This window comes from Periophthalmus magnuspinnatus, chromosome 9, assembly GCF_009829125.3.
Source record: "Periophthalmus magnuspinnatus isolate fPerMag1 chromosome 9, fPerMag1.2.pri, whole genome shotgun sequence".
NCBI lineage: Eukaryota > Metazoa > Chordata > Actinopteri > Gobiiformes > Gobiidae > Periophthalmus > Periophthalmus magnuspinnatus.
In genome coordinates this window covers 23,812,590-23,835,609 of record NC_047134.1, presented here as the reverse complement: position 1 = coordinate 23,835,609, position 23,020 = coordinate 23,812,590, and the positions used below count along the sequence as shown (strand labels likewise).

The following is a 23,020-nucleotide window of genomic DNA, read 5'->3' as shown; positions in this document are numbered from 1 at the left end:
CATGTATATATGTAAAAAATACAAAATTAGGCTATTTATTATTTGCCATGCTAAAATGTTGGTATGAGCAGGTATAGACTACATTTAGGCTCAAAATATTTAGTACAAGTTAAAAAAAAAAATAGGGACTGTTTAATTGATCCATGTATCGCTTTTATTTGAATATAAAAAAAAATAAAATAAATAAAAACATAATATAGAGTTAAAGAGAAAATGGTCCACATAGGCATCCGTAATACAACATAAAAAAACAACAACCCCAGAACAAACAAAAAAACAAACAAAAAAAAAAACAACAAAAAAAAAAAACATGTAGCCCTCTTTTCTTATTTGATAGTGATGTGACTTTCGACTCCTTTGTGGGATTCGAATCTTTTGGATCTGTTCCTTTCAAACCGTCGTTTAAAAGACTGGCTCTTTTACTCTGTATTTATATGACAAAAGAACAACAAACTAATGAAACGTTTCGCTACAATAATAATAATAATAATAATTTTAAAACCTGTTATTATGATGCCCGTAAAGCTCTCACTCATGTTGCCTACTCTGCTTTTTGAGTGTTGTGTCTTTTCAACGTTAATCACTATAAAAACGAATACAAATTGGACAGAAAAACGTCACATCAGTACTTTTTGACATTAATAGAAATAGCAGTTGTCGGTTATTATTTACGGTAGCTTACTTTTAGACAGTTAATTGGATTTTCTTTTGTTTATTTATTTATTATTACACAATATATTTCATTTTCATTTAATTTTTCTTTATGTATACTGTGAGAGCCCAATGAGTGTAACAAATTCTTTTTCACGAGCGCCTAGTACAAATACAGAATAATACAAACAAAAACAAACAAAACATAGGCATAGGCCCATTTATTAATTTAATTAGAAATGTTTATCACCAGATTATTAAAGTGCATTAGTGGCACCAATCTATCCAGTTTTGCAAGTCCTGGAAATGTATTAAACAAAATAACCAATATACAAGCCTACAATTTTTATTATTACTTTTTTTTTTTTAAGTAACTGCTTAACTTTTATCAATTATTGTTCCTTTAATGATAAATAATAAATTATTTTGGATATGAATAAAAAACGATAGCGCTGATGACGGTCAGTTTGGGCGCATGCGCAGTTTTACCTTTCCGCATGTTCTGTTGGTGTGGTGCGAACTTCCTCATCGGAGTCAAAACTTCACAGTCCAGCCTCGCTCTTTTATAGAATAACTCCAGGATCCGTGTTGTTTTTTTCTTTCCTGAACTCACAAATGTCGAAGCCCCCTCCCAAACCGGCCAAACCAGGTAAGACAAAATGCAGTTTACGCAAAAAAAAAAAGTGGAAATTCCAAAGTTACGCGTGAACAGCACACCTTGTTGGTGCTGGCGCTGTAATAGTAACGGACGTAAAAGTTCGTAAAACTCTTATCTTTACGTAATTCATCAGGTAATCAAATGGGAAGTATTCTGTAAAATCTTATCTGGAAGTTTATGTTGTATCGACTTTTGGATCTAGTTCTCAGCAGCAGGCCTTTACAACTTCCTACTTTTTAATAACCAAAGTGAGCAATTAGCATTAGCAATTATCAATAAATAGACATTTTCCCGTTTTCGGTCAATTCATTCGCGATCATTTGTGTTTTAGTGTTTTAGTTTGTTGACAGCTGCTAGTTCTATGTCTCTTCCCTCTCCATAGCTCTACCTGTGGCCTACCTGTCTAGTACTTTTAATATGGACATGCAAATAGACATGCAGACACAACATACGGACCATGGTAGGTTTCAACATTAGAAAGAAGCAAATCTCATCTGTATCTAATATTAATCTTAATACTTCATCCACTTCCTGACAAATAATAATATAATCTCTTCTGTTACAACTCAGCCATTGTTCTTGCATACCATTAGTGTGAGTCTGTCTTAAGTATAGGCAAGTAGGCTTACGTGTGACGTTTTAGGAGCCTACAGTTCCAACCCATAGGAATAAACTAGGATTAGAGATTGATTGGTAGGGTATTTTTTTATGGCCAATGCCAATACGATTGTTTAGAACCCAGAGCATAGACTGTATAAAGATGTGGACTAAGGGAGTGTGACTTCACCCATAGTGTTCAGCTCCCGTCAAATGAAGCTTATTGAGACTAGCAGTTATAGCGGCGAATATAGAGCAGAGTATCATTTTGGAATTCCAACCATGAGTAACATAGCAACCAAAGACCCAATCAGGAGTGGCGCTGTTAAAACCCTGCCCGCTCACACTGCTGGTTTAGCAGGGAACAGACATCACTGTCAATCAAACCTGTTGCTAATGATAGCAGGAAAGAAGGTGCCTTATTTGTTTGTTACTGATGTTCATATCTTGAGTTACAGACACAATAGCGAAATGATAACACCAGGATCGTGTAGAGCAGGTTAATACGAACATTTTTAAGACTAAAATGACAAGCCTGACGGCAGCAGTTATAGAAAGTGTGGCAACGGTTTTTCAATAGCAAGTGAATTGGAGCCAGAGTCGATGGAGCTGGAAGCGTGCCCATGTTCACTTCCTATTTGGAATAAGGCGGCTAGTGGGTTAGCAATGTTCATTATATATACAGCCTGTCTATACAGAGCAAGCAACGGCCGATATGCTCTCACAATATTTTTGGGCCGATTTAGATTATTTTCCCCAAATTGTGCAATTTAAATTTAATTAAAACTCTGCAACAGCTTTTTTACCTCAAACCTTTAAGAGAGAGGTGTAGTCACATTTTCTTCAGTAACCTCTTTAAAATTAAATGTTTAAATATATTTTTTGCATATTCTTTAGGCAGCAGACTGGCCAAAACAAAATATCGGCCTGTGCTGGCTTTAAGGCAGATAGCTGATGCACTAAAAAGAGCAAATATCGGTCATATTGCTCTATCTAGGATACTAAACTTAATAATTACACCAAAAAGCAGGCTCATACACAGAAATTTGTTGTTTTCTTCTAGTAATATATTGCCTATTTAAAGCCATGCAAATACTCATAATGTAAATGTGTAATACCAGAATCAGCAGTGTTTTCCGGTGAGAGTGGAGATGGTAATCAGATTAATAATCATGGTTACCTCAGTATTGAAGTAAACAGCAGTTCAGTGAATTGGTTTCAGGCAAATGTTTCCCTGACAGACAAATCATGAGCCTTTTTTCCTCGAGGTCGCTCCTGCTAGCCTTTACAACAGGTTTGATTGACCACATTGCTAAGTGCCTGCTTCGTGCTAAACCTGCAGTGCAGGCTGGAAGGGGCATTACCTTCAACAACCTTCCTCTGGATTGGCTCTTTGGTTGCTTTGATGCTCGTGCTTGGAATTCAAAAAATAAATACTTTGCTCCAAATTCACCTCTATAACTGCTAGCCACAATGAGTTTCGTTTGGCTGAAACTGAATGCTATGGGTGATGTCACATGCACTTAGTCCACTTCTTCATACAATCTATCCGATGTATTGTTGTTGCTTCCTTGTTTGCAAATGTGCCTCACCAGTGAGTCCTCAGATTCATTTCCTTCCACTCAATTATGGAAAAAAATAATGATTATGATCATATTAATCATTATTGAAATCACAATTACGGCTGTCATGATAACACATTTTGAAGCATGATATATTGCTACAGAGATGTACAGGGTGTCCATAAAGTCTGTTTTCAATTAAAAAAATATTACAAAAGCAATTGATAAGATATCTTTATCAGATTGTTCTATTGAAGTGTCTATTCTATTGAGTGTTTTCCAAAGTTTTACCTCACCTCTACATGGGCACCATGAGTTGCATGAAGCACATCAAGACGGTACTGGATTTCTTGCAGTGTTTGCTGTAGCCTCAGCAATGGTTGCAATCGCATTTGTTGTCTTTTGCTTGAGTTCAGTAATGTCCTGTATCTTTGTTCCATACACAATATCTTTAACATAGCCCCATGGAGCCCATGATACACATTGTGCCTTCTCATGAGGAGTAGACATTTCTTAGGGGTTCATTCAAATGGATGAAAAAAAATACAAAAATGCAGTGTGATTAAAAACTTTATAAGCACTGAGTACAACAGAACAAATCTAATTAATATATCTTATCAATTGCCTTTCTAATTAAACTTGAAAATTGTAAAGAGACTTTATGGACACCCTGCATAATAATAAATGATAAATAATATTGAAACTACTTTTTGTCATTGACAAAAAAACAATAATGCAAGATAATCCCATTTCCCAATCCCATGTGCTGTAGTTTATTTTTAAATAAATTGCCCTTGGAGCCTCAACATTTTTTCAGCAGCCTCTGCAGATTGGTGGCTCATCACCTTGTTGATCTTTTCTTTCAAAGCCATAATAATTCCACACATCTGATTTATCCACATATATATGTGTGGCGTCATCTGGATGCAGATCCACTGCCTGCCCACTCATGCCCAATTCCGAATATGCACAGAAGCTAAGAAGTTTCATTGCTATGATAGAGGGCGCCCTTGTGTGCAAACACCAGAACTAACATCTAAACATTGTATTGAAACCGGAAACATGAGGCAGGGGGTCTGGGGTGATTATAATCGTTTGCAATGATCACGATTATTAAAAATGCCACGAACAATTAATTACAGACCTTTTTGATTGTGATTAGCAATATTATCGTATATCATCCCATCTCTAGTGACAGGCCTAATCACACTTAGTGATTATTTGAGATAAAATGGGTTTAGAGTAAGTGTCATGCCTCCCAGCACCACACATGTTGACTCTCAGATGTTTTTATTTTCCATTTTGTATTTTTTTCAATAGATTCATTAGATTATTGTCACAGCTCTCTCTTTGGGTACAGTTATTTCTTCTTGTAGCTCCATTTTGATTGCATGGATGTTAAATGAGTGAGCTGCTACCCTAACTATACCAGTTAAAGGTCCTATATTACACAAATATAGTGAATATTTGAGTTGAGTTTTAAGTCACATTATAATGTTGTTACCTGCCCAAAAACATACCTGGAGTTGTTTTGTTTCATTCACACATGTTTGAGTAACCCTGGTTTATCTGTCAATCTACATCTCCAAAAATCTCAAATGCTCTGTTCCATCTTGTGATGTCATGAAGCAGTAATTTTCAAGTTAAAGTGCATTTTGTTTAGTGCATTTTACTAACTAGAAAAATACATCATACTGTTACAGTACAGCCAGTATTATTCATACACATATTATACGAGCTCCACATTTACATGTAAACATGGACAAGTGCAGGTTAACTGCTCTAAAGGATCATAACATATCAACTATATCAGCACTGTGATATTAAATGTCTTTGTTAAACCAAAGACTTGTAGTCTTTGGTTTAACAAAAGTTTAAAGAGTTGATTTAACTTTGTTTTTTGGTTTAATATGAAATATACCTATTTTAATAGTCAAAACAATGAATATATCACATGTTTTACATAAATGAGTTTCTTTCTTCCAAAGAAGCCACACAATTGTAGCGCTGTGACAGAATAATTTGGTAAAATATACAAAAAACTACATACTGTATCATTAAATGAAACGATACGATATAGCAATTGTTTTGGATATTTTTTCCACACTCTTATTTCAAAGTGCTATGACATAACACTCACTTAGCCTACTTCTTTATACAGTCTGTGGTATTACCACATGACATCACATGTGTGAATGAAACAAAACATAACTCCAGGTATGTTTGTGATGTGAAAACAACATTATAACAGGTCAGAAAATCGTGTAATATGGACCGTTAAGTCTCAGTTCATGGTATTATCTTTAGGAATGGGACAGACCAGGACCAGACATGTCTTCTGAAGGCCCTATGGCTGTTTTTGAAGTTTACATGATCAGTCCAGCTGGAAGACATCACAACCTCTGCATTTATGCACATGCCAATGTTCTGCTGACAAAGATTCTGTGGAGGTGGCCAATATATGTAAGATGGGATCAAGATAATATCACAGTTGTTTTGAAAGAACAAAATTGGCATATGGAGTTTATTTATGAGAAGTAAGTGTCAAAAAGGAGGTAATGCAAAGATTAAAAAGATCTTAGAAACAAGGTGACAGTAGTTCAGTTGGTTGAGCGTTTGTCCACTGATCCAAAGGTTGGTGGATTGAATCCCATTCTCGACATAAAAACATCATTGACAGAGTGGTCAGAATGGTTGGCGGTGTGATTCAAGCTCCCACAGATGAGTGCTGTCCTTCGCTTGACCGATATATCTGGCCGATATTTGTACTGTTTAGAGTGCCTTAAATTTCCAGCACAGGCCGATACTTAGTTTTGGCTGATTTACAGCCTAAAAACACACATAAAGCTTTATTTGAAAACTTCAGTGCAAAGAAATGGACTACAAAGACGTGACTACAGCTCTGTTATAGGCTTATGGTAAAAAAAAGGGCTGTGGAGTTTGTAGTAAATAAAAATTTCAGAATTTGTGGAAATTAATCAAAATTGGCTCTATGTATCGTCCCAAAAATATTGTCAGATCTCATTGGCCTTTGTTTACTCTTTTTTTCTAAACAGTCGGTATCAAGATCGGCCATGAAAAAATCGATATCGGTCTATCGCCAATAAAAAACTAGGATCATTGCCAACTTGCCATAGTTAAAAAAATGAAATATTTAATGTTAAATTGTTAGTTGCTGAGAAAAGTCCAAAGTGTTGCCCAACAGGAAGTTAAAACCCATGAATAGCCCATTCACCTTTTGTGCTGCATTTCAGTCTCATTCACAAACATTCACAGGCAGAGTTTAACTAATTTCTGACAGATTTCTGAGGAGCGGGAGCGACCTCGGGGAAAGAAGGTGCCTGATTTGTCTGTAAGCAATGTTCATATTTTGAGTTATGGACACAATAGTGAAATAAAAAATACCAGGATCATGTAGAGCGAGTTAATACAAACATTTTAAGACCAAATGGACAAGGCTCACAGCAGCAGGTACAGAGAGAGGCCACACTTTTTCAATGACCACTTCCTATTTGGAACGCGGCGGCTTGCATTCTGTTTTTTAGTAATCAAATGAAACCCAAAATAGTTTTACTTCCTTTATATCCCCATGCAATCTTATACTAGTGGCAACACTGTTCAGGAAAGCCCAAATTTTTTACTGTTAAAATTCAAATGAGTATCTAGTTTTGATATTAGTTTTAGTATCGGCTAGGATCACATTTTTGATGCTTTTGACAACCCTACTTAGTTTTGGTGTACCGTTGTTTCATCTTTCTTATCTTTATCTTTATCTTTATTCATACAGGTGGACCCAGTTGAGAGCACTTAGACTGTTTTTCTAAGTGCTCTCACTTAGACTGAGTGCCTTGTTCAAAATACAAAACAAAACAACAACAACAACAAACAAAACGAATAAGTATACAAGTACATATAAAACATTACATTTTTGTGACTCAAAACAGCCAAAAGCCAGCCAGCATATAGAGTATCTAGAACACATATATATTTGACTGGGTAAAGGCAAAGAATGCAGGGATCCGTGGCTTGTACATTTGTGTGCACAGACGTGATGGGGCCTGCTCAGAAGACATGTTGTGGTTAACAGAGCTGGATTTATGTGCAGCCGTGGGACCTCTCAATCGAATACACTGAGGCTGTGTGTGCTAACCAACACAAGGCCCGCTTCACTGCTGCAAGCTAATACTAAAGACCAGTATGAAACGTAACAAAGTAAAAGTAGTAAAAATGTCAGGCATCTGTACTTAAATAGATTTAATAGTGTATACTTTTAACTTTTACTTCACTACTTTTGACAGCGGGTATCTGTACTTTGTGCTTCACTACATTTTTGAACTGGACTGAAAAGTAATTTTTATTATTGTCTGAGACCTGCTGAAAAAGCTGAGGGTTTATTTTTTATCATAAACAAAGAAACAAAATCTATTCATTTGTTTCTGTCGAACAAAATCCAGCACAACTTTTTTTTCAGAATCATGCTTTATAAGATGTCAAAATCTGTGTAAAATACTTTTACTTTTAACTCTTTAAGTTCATTTTTAAAATTTAATGATTTTACTGAAGTAGCTTTTTTTTCATGTGATACTTTTACTTGAGTATTTTTTGCGCAGGTATCTGTACTTTTACTTACACAATGGAGTACTTGTTCTACCACTGCTGATGGCTGGAGAGAAGGAGTGAAAGGATCTGAGCAACACAACAGTCATAGAGCTGTTAGTAATAGTGATGATTCTATTAGTCATTGGCAACCAGTTTACGGTAATATTTCTACTGTTGTGTTGAGATTTGTAAAAGTAGTCTCCATATTTGAATACTGCAATGGAACTGTTGATGTGTCTATGTATTGGCCAATCATATTTAACACAGATGAGCAAAGTGAAAATTAGTTTTGTTCAAATGCAGATTTTTTTGTAATACAGTGAGTTCTAGGGTCTAGTTTCTAATATAAGAATTCATAGATCACTGTCTCTTTAAATCAGACATTCTGCAAAATGGACTTTTCAGAGCTTTTAACCATGTTATAGTTGTTTTCTTCTCATTGACCCTATTGAAGTTGTATTTGAGAGTTATTCATGTTTGAGTAATCTTATTGGTGATACTCAGGATTCGGCAGTGTTACGTAGTCAGGTGGTTGGTACAAATGAAAAATAAATGGGCTGCTCACTTGTGTGATGTGCAGCTGTCCATAAGAAGAGCTGACAGCATGTGGCGCTTTGTTGTGATGACATCTATGGCGACGTCAGCTCCCAATGGGCCCCGCAGTTTTCTAATGGGAAAGTCAGCGGACTTATTTAGACTTTTATTAAATCGTTTTAGATCAAAATTGTGATTTAAAATGTGCAAATTATAACATAATGATATGTTACGGTATCAGAAATTATAACTATAGAGAGACACAAGCACAATAAGGCTGATTTAACCTGATGTCAGTTGCATTAGTCTAGTCCAGTAGCAGTTCTCCCATAGAGCCCAATGAGGTCTGGTGTAGAAGTGTCTGATAATTACACAGTAAGATAATACCTATTCCTCAAATAGGAAGTGAGCATGGGCGTGCTTCCGGCTCCATCATCTCCAATTCACTTACTATTCAAAGTAACTGCTGCTGACAGTCATTTTGTTATTAAAATGTTCGTATTAACCTGCTTTACATGATTATGTTTTTTTTTGTTTCACTATTGTGTCTGTAAATCAAAATATGAACATTAATAACAGACAAATCAGGAGCCTTCTTTCCTCAAGGTCTCTCCCACTTGCATTAGCAACAAGTTTGATTGACAGTGCTGCTAAACCAGTGGTGCGGGTGAGATTGGCTCTTTGGTTGCTATGATACCTGTCGGAATTCCAAATATGGCGCTCCAAATTTGCCCCTGTAACTACTGGGCTCAGTGAGCTTCGTTTGATTGGAGCCAACGCTATAGTTTATTTTGTGATCATAAACTTTCTTCAGTTCGCATCTGGCTTTGCTCTGACCTACATCTTGGTGTCATGTTGGTTTTGGTGTTGTCAAACCACTCGAGCGTTTCAGTATAGAGGCCTGTGACAGAAATATTCATGTCAGTATGATGTTTTTATAACTGCGGTGTTTGAGTGTTTGTAGAGCTGTGCACACGGGTGGGACCTTTCCGTAGCAAGTCATTTTGGTTCCATGAAAATGAATAGTTTGAATGCTAGTTTTTCTCTCGGTTTAACCTCGGAAGTCTGCACACGGGGGCGGATGGACAATATTAGAGGCGCTGTACCTGATTTTACCATCTTAAAAATATGACAAAAGAATTAGTAAATTTTAAGCAGTTTGCAGTCGTCCGACATTATTCCTGACTCTGAACATCCTAATTATTCACTATGATGAGTTTATAAATATAAATCTTCTGGCAATCGTTTTTTCCTGTCACAGTAATCCTAACATTAGCATGTGAACTGCAGACTTCCTGATTCTCAGACAAGAAAACACTTTATAACTGGATGCAGACAGTACACAGTGGATTTATTTTGACCTGAAGACTTGATACATGAATAAAAAAAATCATGCATACTTAAAATTAAAATGTTTTATCATGATCCCTGTACATTAGTATCTATATATGAAGTAACTGAAGCGTTTTGTTGCTTCGGAAAGCTCATACTTCACTGTGATTGGTTAAGTCCACCTGTCACTCACTCAGAGCATGACAGAGGTGGAGGCGGACCACTAGGAGTAAGACTGCACCAGCATCCAGCTTTTTCAGTTCCGATACTGATTTCGATACTATGGATTTAAGCCTCTACGATCCCCGATATCAACCGATACCAGAACAGAGACTGAAAACAACATTTATTTCCTTTAAACTAAAGTAAAATAAGACAAAACTGAGCCAAGTGCGTTAAGTAGCTGTTAATTATCTCTCAAGTAACATCAACACAGCTTTGTGTAAATAAAAGTTCAAACATTATGAGACTTTCTGGACCAAGTAATAATAGTAAATAGTTACTACTACTAATGCTACTACAACTACTACTCCTATTACTGTTACAACTACTACTACTAGTGCTGCTACTACAACTACTACTGCTACTGTTACTACTAGTGCTACTACAACTACTGCTGCTACTACTACTACTTCTACAACTGTTACTACTACTACTACAACTACTACTATTACTGCTACTACTACAACTACTACCGCAGCTGTTACTACTAGTACTACTGCTACTGCTATTACATCAGTTTATATGGACATTGGCTGAAGTGTCCTGGTTGTATTTGATCAGTGTGTTCGTAAATAGGAGGATGGAGAGGGAAGTGTCTGTTTGAGTATCGTTTAGCAGAAAAGACGATTTCAATAAAACCGCAAGTGCCACATGGATCCTCACTGTCTCAGTTGGTTTTTACATTTCAGAGTTTCATTTGTCATTTTTACAGTTTCTCACTCTTTTGTTGTTTTGTTTCCAGGCCAAGTGAAAGCGTACAGAGCCTTATACACATTTGACCCCAGATCGGTATGTTCATTACATTATTAAACTGGCCTCTCCTTGCTATTATAAGCTTTTTAGAAAGACACTATTACAATTTTATTTAATTTTTATTTTTTTTATTTTCACTACTTTCTACATTTTATATACATACAGAAGACATCAGATATATAAAGTAAGATATATGGAATTATGAAGTAAAGAAAAGAAGTTCAAGGTCCTATATTGCGCAAAATGGACTCTTGTGAGCTTTAAGCCATGTTACAATGTTCTTACCTCCCCAAAAACATACCTGGAGTTGTATTTTGTTTCATTCACACATCTAAGTAATCCTTTATTATTAGTCTGTCTACACCTCCACCTACAAGCTCAAAATGTTCTGTTCCACCTTTTGATGTCATGAAACGGGAATTTTCATGTTACATTTTGTTCAGTAAATTGGCAATTCCAGGACTGGGATCACTCGAATGATTCTAATGAAGGTGTATGGAGTTCAAAAACACAGCGGAGTACTTCATGTATTACCACATGACATCACAAGGTGAAACAGAGTGTTTTCTGTTTTTCTGTTTGAGAGAAGAACTCCACCTAAATATGCAGTGTTTCTGTGTTAAACGTGTGAATGAAACAAAACACAACCTCAGTTATGTTTGTGATGAGGAAACATTATAACATGGATCAGAGGATGGTGTAATATGGGCCCTTTAAATAACTTTACTAAATAAATGTCCCTTTTTTATTTACTACATAATTTCATACATCTTACATTATATTTGATGTCTTCTGTGTGTATATAAAATGTGGAAAGTAGTAAAAATAGAAAATAAAAACATTGAATGACAGATGTGTCCAAACCTTTGACTGGTAGTGTATGTTATTGTAATAGATAATTTAAAAGAATTAACAAGAATTGTTAATTGACAAGTTAAAATTCACACAATTTTCGATTTACTACTAAGTTCATGTGATCATTTTCTAGTTCTAAAGCCATTTTACACATTTCTACAACCAAATATAATGAAAAACACACTCGAAATCTTAAAACATGATTTGTGATTCACTTTTGAAACTATGTCTCTTCCTCTGATGTTAGGATCTGCATTTTGGCATATTTCTCCATATTTTTTGTAAAGTTATTTTATACAAGAATCATTATATTAACATTTTTTTCTTTTTATTTTAAAGTCTGCTGAACTGTATTTCGAAGAGGGAGACATCTTGTACATTTCTGACACAGTAAGTATATATTGTGTGTGCACTTTCTTGGGGTATTCTTGTTGTAATAATGTATTTTTGTTGTAATATGATAAGATTTGAGCTGTGGAGGGGCTTTTATGGCTAATTATTGGTACATTCTGCTATATATGGGTTGCAGCTCATATCTTAAAATGAAACTAAAACAGTCTAAAATTGGTTTACAGGGATTATCTTGCATTATTTCAATCGTAATTGGTTTCATAAGGTAGTTTCAGTGTTATTGTTTGTCGCGATATTGTAGCGCTCATAGACTGTATATATAAATGGACATAGCTAACCTGCTAACCATTGCGTTCCAAATAGGAAGTGATCATGGGCGCGCTTCCGTCATTTTAGTCTTAAAATGTTTGTATTAACCCGTGCTACGTGATTGTGGTATTTTTATTTCACCGTTATGTCTGTAAATCACGATATGAACATTAATAAAAGACAAATCAGGTACCTTCTTTCCTCAAGGTTGCTAGCGTTAGCGACATGTTTGATTGACAGCATTGCTAAGAGCCTGCTCCCTGCTAAACCAGCGGTGTGGACAAGACACACAACAGCCTGGCTCCGGATTGGCTCTTTGGTTGCTATGATACTTGCAATTGGAATTCTGCTCCAAATTCTCCCTAAATAACTGCTAGCCTCAATGAGCTTCATTTGACTGGAGCCGAACGCTATGGGTGACATTACACTCACTTAGTCCACTTCTTTATAAAGTCTATGCGTTATCATGCTTCAAAATTTGTTATCGTGACAGGTCTAGTTTATTCTACTGTATAGAATTGGTTCAGTTCTAAAGATGTCTGCCTTTTGGTCTCTCCAGAGCGACAGCAACTGGTGGAAAGGAACATGCAGAGGGAGAACTGGCTTCATACCAAGCAACTACGGCAAGTCAAGATTAATTTAAATTTGACCAACTGATCAGCCAGGTGGTCAGATCTGGCTTTTTACCAACTGCATTTACTTAGTGTGAGGCAGATACGACTTCACCTTACTTACCTGGAGTGAGTAAGGTGCCTTCATCACCTGCAGATTTGACTAATGTTTACTTCCTGAACTGTGGGTTTAACCAGGGCTCCATCCACCGCTTACAGTTGGTCCAATATGAGCACATTTCTCCAGATGGTTTTTAAATGTGTCCATGGGTTGGCTCCTCTCTAGCTCACTGCTCTGTCTGTCCATGTTCCCAGTAGAACTTTGAGATCAGCAGACCAGATGATTTTGGATGTTCAAAGGTCCCGGGTAAAGACTCGAGCGGACCGGGCTTTTGCTGTAGTTGGTCCCAGACTCTGGAACGGTCTTCCTCTGTGTATTAGAACAGCCCAACCGCTAAATATTTTTAAAATCTTTGTAAAAACACAGTGCAAACAGATGAGTTTTCAAGACACATTTTTACATCATTTGTTTTATGTCATTGCACTTTATATCACTTTGGGGAGATGTTTTTTAAATGTGCCTTATAAATGAATTTTACTTGACTTAAATAGAAAAACAACAAAATTGCATTTAGAGCGTCAAACATCGCAGAGTTTTGAAGTTCAATACTAAAAGTGCCAGAGCCCACTCCATAATATCCCTAATGTAAACATCAGCCCTTCACTGTTACATTAGAGTTTTAAGATCCTCTAGTGAGACTCTAAACAGATTTATTCGTCCTGAGTTTTACTTGAAGGATTTCGTATATAGCCACCATCTGCTTGTATCCATGAAGATGTTCTTGTTTTGCCAGGAATGTTCCACAGTATGGCTTTTAACATTTGTTTAAAGGTCCTACATTGCACAAAACTGACTCTTGTGAGCTTTAACTCATATTGTTACCTCCTCAAAAACACATCTGGAGTTGTGTTTTGTTTCATTCACACATGTTTGAGTAAACCTTTATTATTCGTCTGTCTCCATCTCCAAAGCTCAAAATGCTCTGCTCCACCTTGTGATGTCATGAAGCGGTAGTTTTCAAGTTAACAGCTACCTTTTACATTTTGTTCAGTAAATTGGCAATTACAGGACTGAAATCGTCCAAATGATTCTAGTATGAAGGTTAAAACACAGTGGAGCGCTTACTGTATTTGCACATGATGACATCACAAGGTGGAACAGTGTTTTCTGTTTGAGAGAAGTCAACCTAAATATGCAGGGTTTTTGTGTTAAACATGTGTGAATGAAACAAAGCAAAACCCCAGGTATGTTTGTGATGAGGAAACGGCATTATAACATAGATCAGAAAATAGCGTCATATGGGCCATTTAATTACCAGATCATTAAAGTGCATTCGTGGCACCAATCTATCCAGTTTTACATGTCCTTGAACTAGAATGGGGAAAAAAGCTTTGGGTTATTTTGCTTCCCTAAAATGGAATACAGTTCTAGTGTGGTCAGTTTTTAGATGTAGACAATCATGAGATCTTGTATTACACGAACAAGAGAAACATTGAGAGACATTGAGTCAGTCTATTGTCGTAGTCCTTTATAAATACATTTTATACAGTGTCTTCTGACCAGTGTTGGGTCATCTTACTTCAAAAATGTAATTAGTTATAGTTACAAGTTACCTCTCCCAAAAAGTAACTGAGTTAGTAACTGTTACTTTTTGGAAGAAGTAACTAGTTACTAGGCAAAGTAACTACTCCGCGTTACTTTACTCCACTTTACTTATTATGTTAAAACAATAAAAACACAACAGATGTGAACCTTTAACATTTATTTTACTTTAACAGATTGCAATTATTTTGCATTTGTTTCCAAGTAAATTATAGAATTTATCAAAAATTAAAAAATATATAAAACATTTCATTTGAAGTGCAAATAAATCAACATGTCACACAATTTCAGTCAACTGAACTTCAACTATTTTCTTCATTAAAATAAACAGTAACAATAAAGTGCTTTCAGTAAAATACTGAAAAGATTCATTACCATGTTTTGCAAAACTAAGGCATTCAAATGTAAACCATGTAAAATAATACAAAACCTTTAACCTTCTCTGGCCACACACTGTAATTCTCTGCCCAGTATTCAAATATTAATCACCTCTGATTTGAGCCTGTTCCTCTTTGGAGCGAACACAGTCACGTTTCTGATGAAAACACAACTCAGACCCAATCCACTGTGGACAGGACATCATTTCCCATCATGCATTACGCGTTTGTAGTCCATGCAGGCGGCCACAGTCGGTGGAGAGCTGCTGCGCTCAAAAACTTCCCATTACCGGCGCACAAGTTACGTTAGAGCAAGTCGGTGGCATCTTGGACACAAAACTAACTGGCATGCACCGCGCACCGATCGACGGCGTCGTATCTGCGCCCACCTCATCTCAAACAAGCCTTTTATCTCTGAGACTCTGATGAAGAGCAGAGTGAACTCAATTAAAAGTAACGTGCCACATTTTATTGTCAGTAACGGTAACTGCGTTACGACGCTGGGAAAAGTAATTAGTTACATTACTCCCTTACTGAAAAAGTAATGCAGTTAGTAATGCCGTTATAGTTTAACGCCGTTACTCCCAACACTGCTTCTGACAGATGTGATGGAGTGAACAGTGATGGGTTTTAAATTCATCACCTGATATGAAGCGAAGGGCTGAGTGAAAGAGTGAATCTAAAGGTTTTAAAGTAGAGGCTGAAATCTGCATCTGTGTTATATCTACATAATCCAGTATAGAAAGAAAGGTTGCTTGAACAATGTATTTTCAGTAAGGTAAATAATATGTTTAAGGCCGTACTGGGGAACATTCTTGACAAAATATCCAGTGTTGTGGTTCATATTTCTATCATATATATATCTATCAACTTGAAACTAAATCTTGCCCAAAGTTCTTCTCTGTCAGCACAAATGAAAAGAACTGAAATCTTTTTTTTTTTTTTTTGTATAGCAGCAAAATGTGAACCTGACCTACTGTCTATGTGTCATTGCAGTGGCTGAGAATGCAGAATCCATCGACAACCCAATGCATGAGGCTGCCAAGAGAGGTACAACTTTTAAAAATATTTTTACACGTATATTAACAGTCACAAGCTAGCTAGCAACAGTTTTTCAGTTAGGCTGTGTCCGAGTGTCCCCCCATCCTCTATCCCCTCACCCCTTACCCCTCATTCACTCCACAGCCCTGCACTCTTTAGGAGACCATATAGTGCATTCATTCACAGAGGGATCCAGACACACAGCTCGCTACTTTTAGGTCATGTGATTTACAAACCCAAAAGTGGAATTTGAAAACTACGACCCCAAATCTTGTATTCCCTCAGTAAATATATTTGTGTGTGCAAACAGGAAATCTGAGCTGGCTACGGGAATGCCTAGAGAACAAAGTGGGAATCAATGGTCTAGACAAAGCTGGAAACACTGCCCTCTACTGGGGATGCCATGGAGGACACAAAGGTAAAAATAATACTAATCAGTGGTGCAATGTAACAATATAAAAGTAGTAAAGTACAGATACATACAATTTATACTTAAGTACATTTTACAGTGGATACTTTTTACTTTTACTTCACTTCATCTGAGAGCAGGTATCTTACTTTTCAGTCCTGTTCAAAAATGTAGTGGAGTAGAAAGTACAAAGTATTTTTCATTACTGTTTAAAACCTGCTGAAAAGTTGAGGGATTATTTTTAACATGTTTATGATTTGAGCACACAAAAATATACAAATAAAAACAGATAAAAAAAAAAAAAATCGATTTAATTGTTTCTGTTGAACAAAATTCAGCCCAAATCTTTTTCAGTCCCGGTTGAGTCCTGGTTCAGGTTCCATAGTGGTCCAGGGGCGTATTAGTCTATGTGTCTTATACTTGTTCTGATACAGCTCAAGATCATTCTAAATTCAGGAAAGGTTCATTTCTGTCCTGCCAATGGGATTTTTTGTTTTAGTATCGATACCTGCTCAAATGAGTATCTATTTCTATATCGATTTTATTTTTAGTATCGAATAGTATCAGACCCTATCTGATTATTCGTCGTTTAGCAGTCTTTTTTCAAATATCACTGCTCTTGGATGAGTTTAATGTGCACTTGGAACTGAATCCTTATTTTAAAACTTGTGCATAATTACAAAGGGAATTGTAATATTTGTTAAAATAAATAAATAAATAAATAAATATATAACATGACTCGACTTCCTATTCCTTCTCGGGCTGGACAATATGGATTTTATATATATATATATATATATATATATATATATATATATATAACTTTTTTTCCAAAATTGTCCAGCCCGAGAAGGAATAGGAAGTTGAGTCATGTGGCATTTAGACTCTCCTCCTTTAGTTCCTAGGTCATTGTGTTATGAAAATGTGTCATTTTTACTATTGACACTTCTGTTTTTCTGTTTAAGATGTGGTGGAGGTGTTACTAAACCAGCCGAATGTGGAACTGAACCAACAGGTCAGTTAATGCCTTTTAAGTCTTGAGTTTCAGTGTTCCAGAGCTGACCGCACATTTAAGTATATTTTATTTACAACCTGACCTGCCCTACCTGTACACCTCACACCTGAATTAACATAGAGAGCTCTGTGGGAGGTGTGATGCTATCTGTAGGCACTGCTCTGTCTGAAGCTCTGTTACTCAAGTTAGACTTTAATCTGACCCTAAAGAATTTAGAAGCTAGCATTAGCCAACAGTTTTTCAGTTAGTCACTCTGACCTTTTTGTTGAAAGTCAAACTCTTAAACAGGACTATGAACACTCGTATTGATCACAAGCTCAAGAAAAAAAACACAAAATTGATTTAAAATGCCACTTTTTCAGGAGTTTTCATACAATCTTAAAACGTTTTTGTCAGTGCTTGCTAATGCATGCATTGTGTCACCATGGTAACTGCTGAACATTTTGTCATAGGCAAATATCATGGCATTAAATCGCCATTATAAATTGTAAAAGTTTTATCCAAGTGTTGTTCCCTGGGATACTTTGAGAGATGCTGACTTTACAGGTCCTGTATTTCACAAAACATCTTGTTGAGGTTTAGTCTATGTTATAATGTTGATTCCTCATCAAAACATACTTAGGGTTGTTTTGTTGTGTTTGAGTAACCCTTTTATTATTGGTCTGTCTACATCTCCAAAGCTCAAAATGCTCTGTTCCACCTTGTGATGTCTTGAAGCGATATTTTTCAAGTTAACAGCTCCTTTAATGCAGGATTTGTGTGTTAAACATGTGTGAATGAAACAAAACACAACTCCAGGTATGTTTGTGATGAGGAAACAACATTACAACAGATCAGAAAATAGTGTAACATGGGCCCTTTAAACCATGTCTTTGTGTTGTAGAATAAACTGGGAGACACTGCTCTGCACGCGGCGGCATGGAAGGGATACGCTGACCTGGTGGAGATGTTGTTGAATAAGAGTGAGTATAAAGTGTTTTTCATTTAAATCTCTTTAAAGCAAGAATGAGGTCTTTCTAGAGTTTGTATTTTCTGCCTGTGTCTGGGTGGATTTACTCCTTGTGATTGCATTTCCTACTAGAATAATCATCTGGAAATTGGCCCCCACTGCTCTTCAAAGTTGGGTCAAATGCAGAGAATACATTTCCATATGGGGACAGAAAAGTGAACCTAAACTTTGTACTTGTACTAAATGCGTTATTAATAATGTAATGCATTGTTCCAGATGCAAGGACAGACATCAAGAACAATGAGAACAAGTTGGCTTTGGAGATGGCCACCAATGCTCAGTGTGCGTCACTTCTGAAGAGGAAGCAGGGAGGCAGTAAGTACAAACAACCAAATATAACCACTACTGTTATTTCCAAAGAATGTATAAAAAAGTCGACCAAGGGTGTGTGACATCATCCATAGTGTTCAGCTCCAGTCAAATGAAACTCATCGAGGATAGTAGTTATAGGGGCCAATTTGGAGCTGAGTTCTATATGTGGAATTCCAACCACGATTATCATAGCAACCAAAGAGCCAATCCAGAAGGACGCTGTTGAAGGTAAAAGCCTTTTTCGCCCACATCCATCAAACCTATTGCTAACACTAGCAGGAGCAACCTTGGGGAAAAAAGGCGCCTGATTTGTCTGTTATTAAATGTTCATATCTTATATCACAGACAAAATGGCAAAATAAAAATGACAGGATCATCTAGAGAAGGTTAATAAGGACATTTTAAGACCAAAGTGAAGACTATAGCCTGACAGCAACAGTTGCAAAGATAGAGGCGACAGTAGTTCAATGTAAAGTGAATTAGAGCCAGATTCGATGGAGCCAGAAGCACATCCATGATCACTTCCTATTTGGAACACGATGGATAGCACACTAGCTATATCAATTTATATATACAGTCTATGCTTATTTCCAACAATGATTCTTAAAGATAGGATATATATATAGAATTTTAACATGACCATGGCCAGAGATGACGTAAATGTTCAGATCCAGTATTACCTTTACTGAAAACAATGTTGATTTATTCATTATCAATTATCAATTTTATTTTCTTAATCAGTGATACTTGTTGGATTTGACGGCATCGCGTATTAATTTTGGTACAAATGGAAAAAAAAACTAACAGCTGCTCGCTAGTGTGATGTGCAGCTGTCCATAGGAGGATCTGACAGCATGCAGCACTTTGTTGTGATGACGTTTACAGCGAAGTCAGCTCCCACTGGACTCAAACTTATTTCTTTTAAGTCGTTTTTGATGAATATTACGATTTAAAATGTGCAAATTATAATATAATGATCCATGGGTGTCATAGACTATAACTATAGAGCAGACACCAGCTCAAGTGATTGGATTTAATGGAACCAAATCTCTTATCTGAATACTAACTAGATAACGTTCAGCTATTGCTAGTGCGGCCTACAGAGACTCCACTAATGAATGATTGACAGTACTTAAACCTACAGCCTATCACAATCATAAAAAGAACAGGCCAAGTACAGTTCCCTTTAACTTAAGCCTTATCTTTGTATTTTCAGATGTCACTCGGACACATAGTAACGCTGAGGAGTATCTGGATGACGAGGACTCGGACTAAGGGTTTGAGCCGGTGCAACATCCTGGTCTTCCATCGCGCTTTGGGTGATGGGAAGCGAGAACGGGAAGAGGAAGCGGGATAAGAGTTTTATTTTTATTAAATAACAAATGAACTGGCTGCTGCCTCTAGGCCTGTCACGATAAAACACAAAACAAAAGTGCGATATATTGATGTAGTAAATATAGATTATAAATCATAATATTGAAACCAAACCTTAAAGCAGAATTATCCCCCAAAAAGTATTCTAAATATACAAACTTTCCAAAAAAAAACAAAAACAGAATGCAACACTTACATATTTAGCTTGTATCATAGACGTTAATAATTCAGCCTTCTACATCTCAAATCTCATCGTAGTACAGAAAAATTGGGAGGGGCAGACCCAGGACGCGCCGAAGGGACCGTGTCTCTTGGCTGACCTGGGAACACCATGCGGCTCCCAATGTAGGAGCTGGAGGAAGTGTCTGGAGTGTGGGAGTCCCTGCTTAGTCTGCTGCCCCTGTGACCCAGCCCCAGATAAGCAAAAGAAAATGGATGAGTTCACTGGAAAAAGTACCAATGAGATGTCGCAATTATCATGACAGGGCTCCACCTTCATCTGTAAAACCTTTGCAGTAACTTGAGGTTGAGGTTAAGTCAATTATGTACATACAGGAAAAGCACATTCCAGACCCAGTTTATGTTCAGCCCATCTAAACTGGAGCATTAAAATACCAGAACAGATTATAACATTGTACTGTGAGTGTCCAAGTGTCTGATTCACACTCACAACCGTTGTCTCTGTTCTCTTTCGCTTCTTCCGCTTTTAAATGCGCACTATGGAACTTTTCTCATAGTCGCCATGGAGAACTTATTGCTTTGGCTGATAATGTTCTACAGTATCTCATTAAATGTATCTCCATGGAGACTAGCACCAGGGCAAATTGCAGGTCAGATCTGTGAAGAGGTGCTCACAGTTCAGAATGTGTGAGATTAAAGGGGCCATGTTACACTATTTTCTGATTTATGTTATAATGTTGTTTCCTCATCGCAAACAGACTTGGAGTTGTGTTTTGTTTCTTCTCTCAAACTGAATACAGAAAGTGCTCCACTGTGTTTTTAAACTCCACACACCTTCACTAGAATCATTTGGATGATTTCAGCCCTACATTTGCCAATTTCTACCAAAAAAGTAGGCTGCTTTTAAACTACTGCTTCATGACATCACAAGGTGGAACAGAGCATTTTGAGCTTTGGAGATGTAGACAGATTAATAATAAAGGGTTACTCAAACATGTGTGAATGAAACAAAACACAACTCCAGCTCCATAACTTAATGCTCACAAAAGTCAATTTTGCATAATATAGGACCTTTTATGCTATACTGTGGGACATTTTAGGCAAAGCAGTAACATCTCCATGGAGAGGACCAGGGAGCTAATGCCCCATTAAAAAAGTTACATGGTGCACTTTTAAGCAAACATTTAACGCAGCTCTGATCACTGTTGCTTAAAATACTGTACAAATCTTTTTATATATGTGTATATACACACACAAGGCTCCACAGTCGTGAATATAATCTGGCCAAGGGAATTTAAAAACTGTATTTTTTGTTTTGTTTTTATTGAGTGCTAAAGAGCTTAATGGGCAAAATGTGCATTTAAAGGGCCCATATTACACTGTTTTTTTTAAATTTATGCCATTTCCTCATCAGACATAACGAGTTGTGTTTTGTTTCATTCACACATGTTTAACGCACAAACCCTGTATATTTAGGCTGTGTTCTTCTCTCAAACACTCTGAAAACACTCTGTTCCACCTTGTGATGTTATGTGGTAATACATGAAGTGCTCCACTGTGTTTTTAAACTCCATACATCTTGACTAGAATCAATTGGATAATTTCAAATGTGGGATTTCCAGTCTCTACTTAACTAAATGTAAAAGGAGCTTTTAACTTACCACTTCATGACGTCACAAAGTGGAACAGAGCATTTTGAGCTTAGGAGATGTAGACAGACTGATAAACCAGGATTCCACAAACATGTTTGAATGAAACAAAACACAACTCCAGGTTTGTTTTTGAATAGGTAACAACATTATAACATGGCTTGAAGCTCACAAGAGTCAGTTTTGTGTAATATTGGACCGTTTGGCTTTGTAAACATTCCCTCTCCTTCCCAAAGGCATGCAACCAGTTTTACCTCTGCAAAGCATCATTACCATTTGTACTGCCAACAGCGAACTTTTAAAATGTCTTAATATCACGATGAGAAGCCTTTGATTTTCATTCTGGGATTATGAGTGTGTTTGTCTTTTTACTGCTGCTCTGAGACAATATAATATGAATAAAGTGCCTTATGTAAAACAGTGTGGAGGTTCTTTGTACAAATGTAATCTTTTTTTTTCTAACATACACAGGTTATGAATGTTGATTGAAAAGCATTCTGTAAATTTCCCATAACTTTAAACTACTACAATCTCTACATCAATCTACTCCTTCGTACATTGTACCAGGGGTGGTGACTCGAGTCAGACTTGAGCCACTATTTTGAACTGAAACTCGACTTGATAAAAATGCCATAACACTTGGGACTTGACTTGGATCAAGGGTCATTTAATCTGGACTTGACTTGGACTTGTCTGTCTTTGACCTGGGACTTGACTCCTGGATACTCCTACAAATTTTATTGTTTTGATGTAAACTGCACAAATAAAATAGAAATTTATTGCTTTGAAATTTGGTTTTATACATGGTAAATGGTCCAACTACTCACCCATTCACACACACATTCATACACCAGTGTACACAGACACCGAGATTCGAACCACCAACCTTCGAATCAGTGGACAAACATTCTACCAACTGGGATACTGTCGCCAACTTCTGGTTCAAATACAGAGGAC

General features: G+C 36.6%; 1 protein-coding gene across 1 annotated transcript; it reads left to right on the top strand.

The window, feature by feature from the left end:
- Positions 1-1,139: 1,139 nt before the first annotated feature.
- ostf1 (osteoclast stimulating factor 1) lies at positions 1,140-22,477 on the top strand. The gene is made up of 10 exons (XM_033972296.2): positions 1,140-1,300; positions 10,898-10,944; positions 12,103-12,153; positions 12,983-13,046; positions 16,071-16,124; positions 16,426-16,533; positions 17,490-17,539; positions 18,423-18,501; positions 18,765-18,863; positions 20,077-22,477. The coding sequence occupies exons 1-10, from the start codon at positions 1,267-1,269 to the stop codon at positions 20,133-20,135; spliced, it is 645 nt and encodes a 214-aa protein (XP_033828187.1). The 5' UTR covers positions 1,140-1,266; the 3' UTR covers positions 20,136-22,477.
- Positions 22,478-23,020: the final 543 nt, after the last annotated feature.

What these genes read in the sequence shown, in the direction of transcription:
- ostf1 (XM_033972296.2), top strand. Translation starts at nt 1,267, where the DNA reads ATGTCGAAGCCCCCTCCCAAACCGGCCAAACCAG. An exon ending in ACACATTTGACCCCAGATCG is followed by an intron (nt 10,945 to 12,102) that starts GTATGTTCATTA and finishes TTTATTTTAAAG; the next exon opens with TCTGCTGAACTGTATTTCGA. An exon ending in CTTCATACCAAGCAACTACG is followed by an intron (nt 13,047 to 16,070) that starts GCAAGTCAAGAT and finishes GTGTCATTGCAG; the next exon opens with TGGCTGAGAATGCAGAATCC.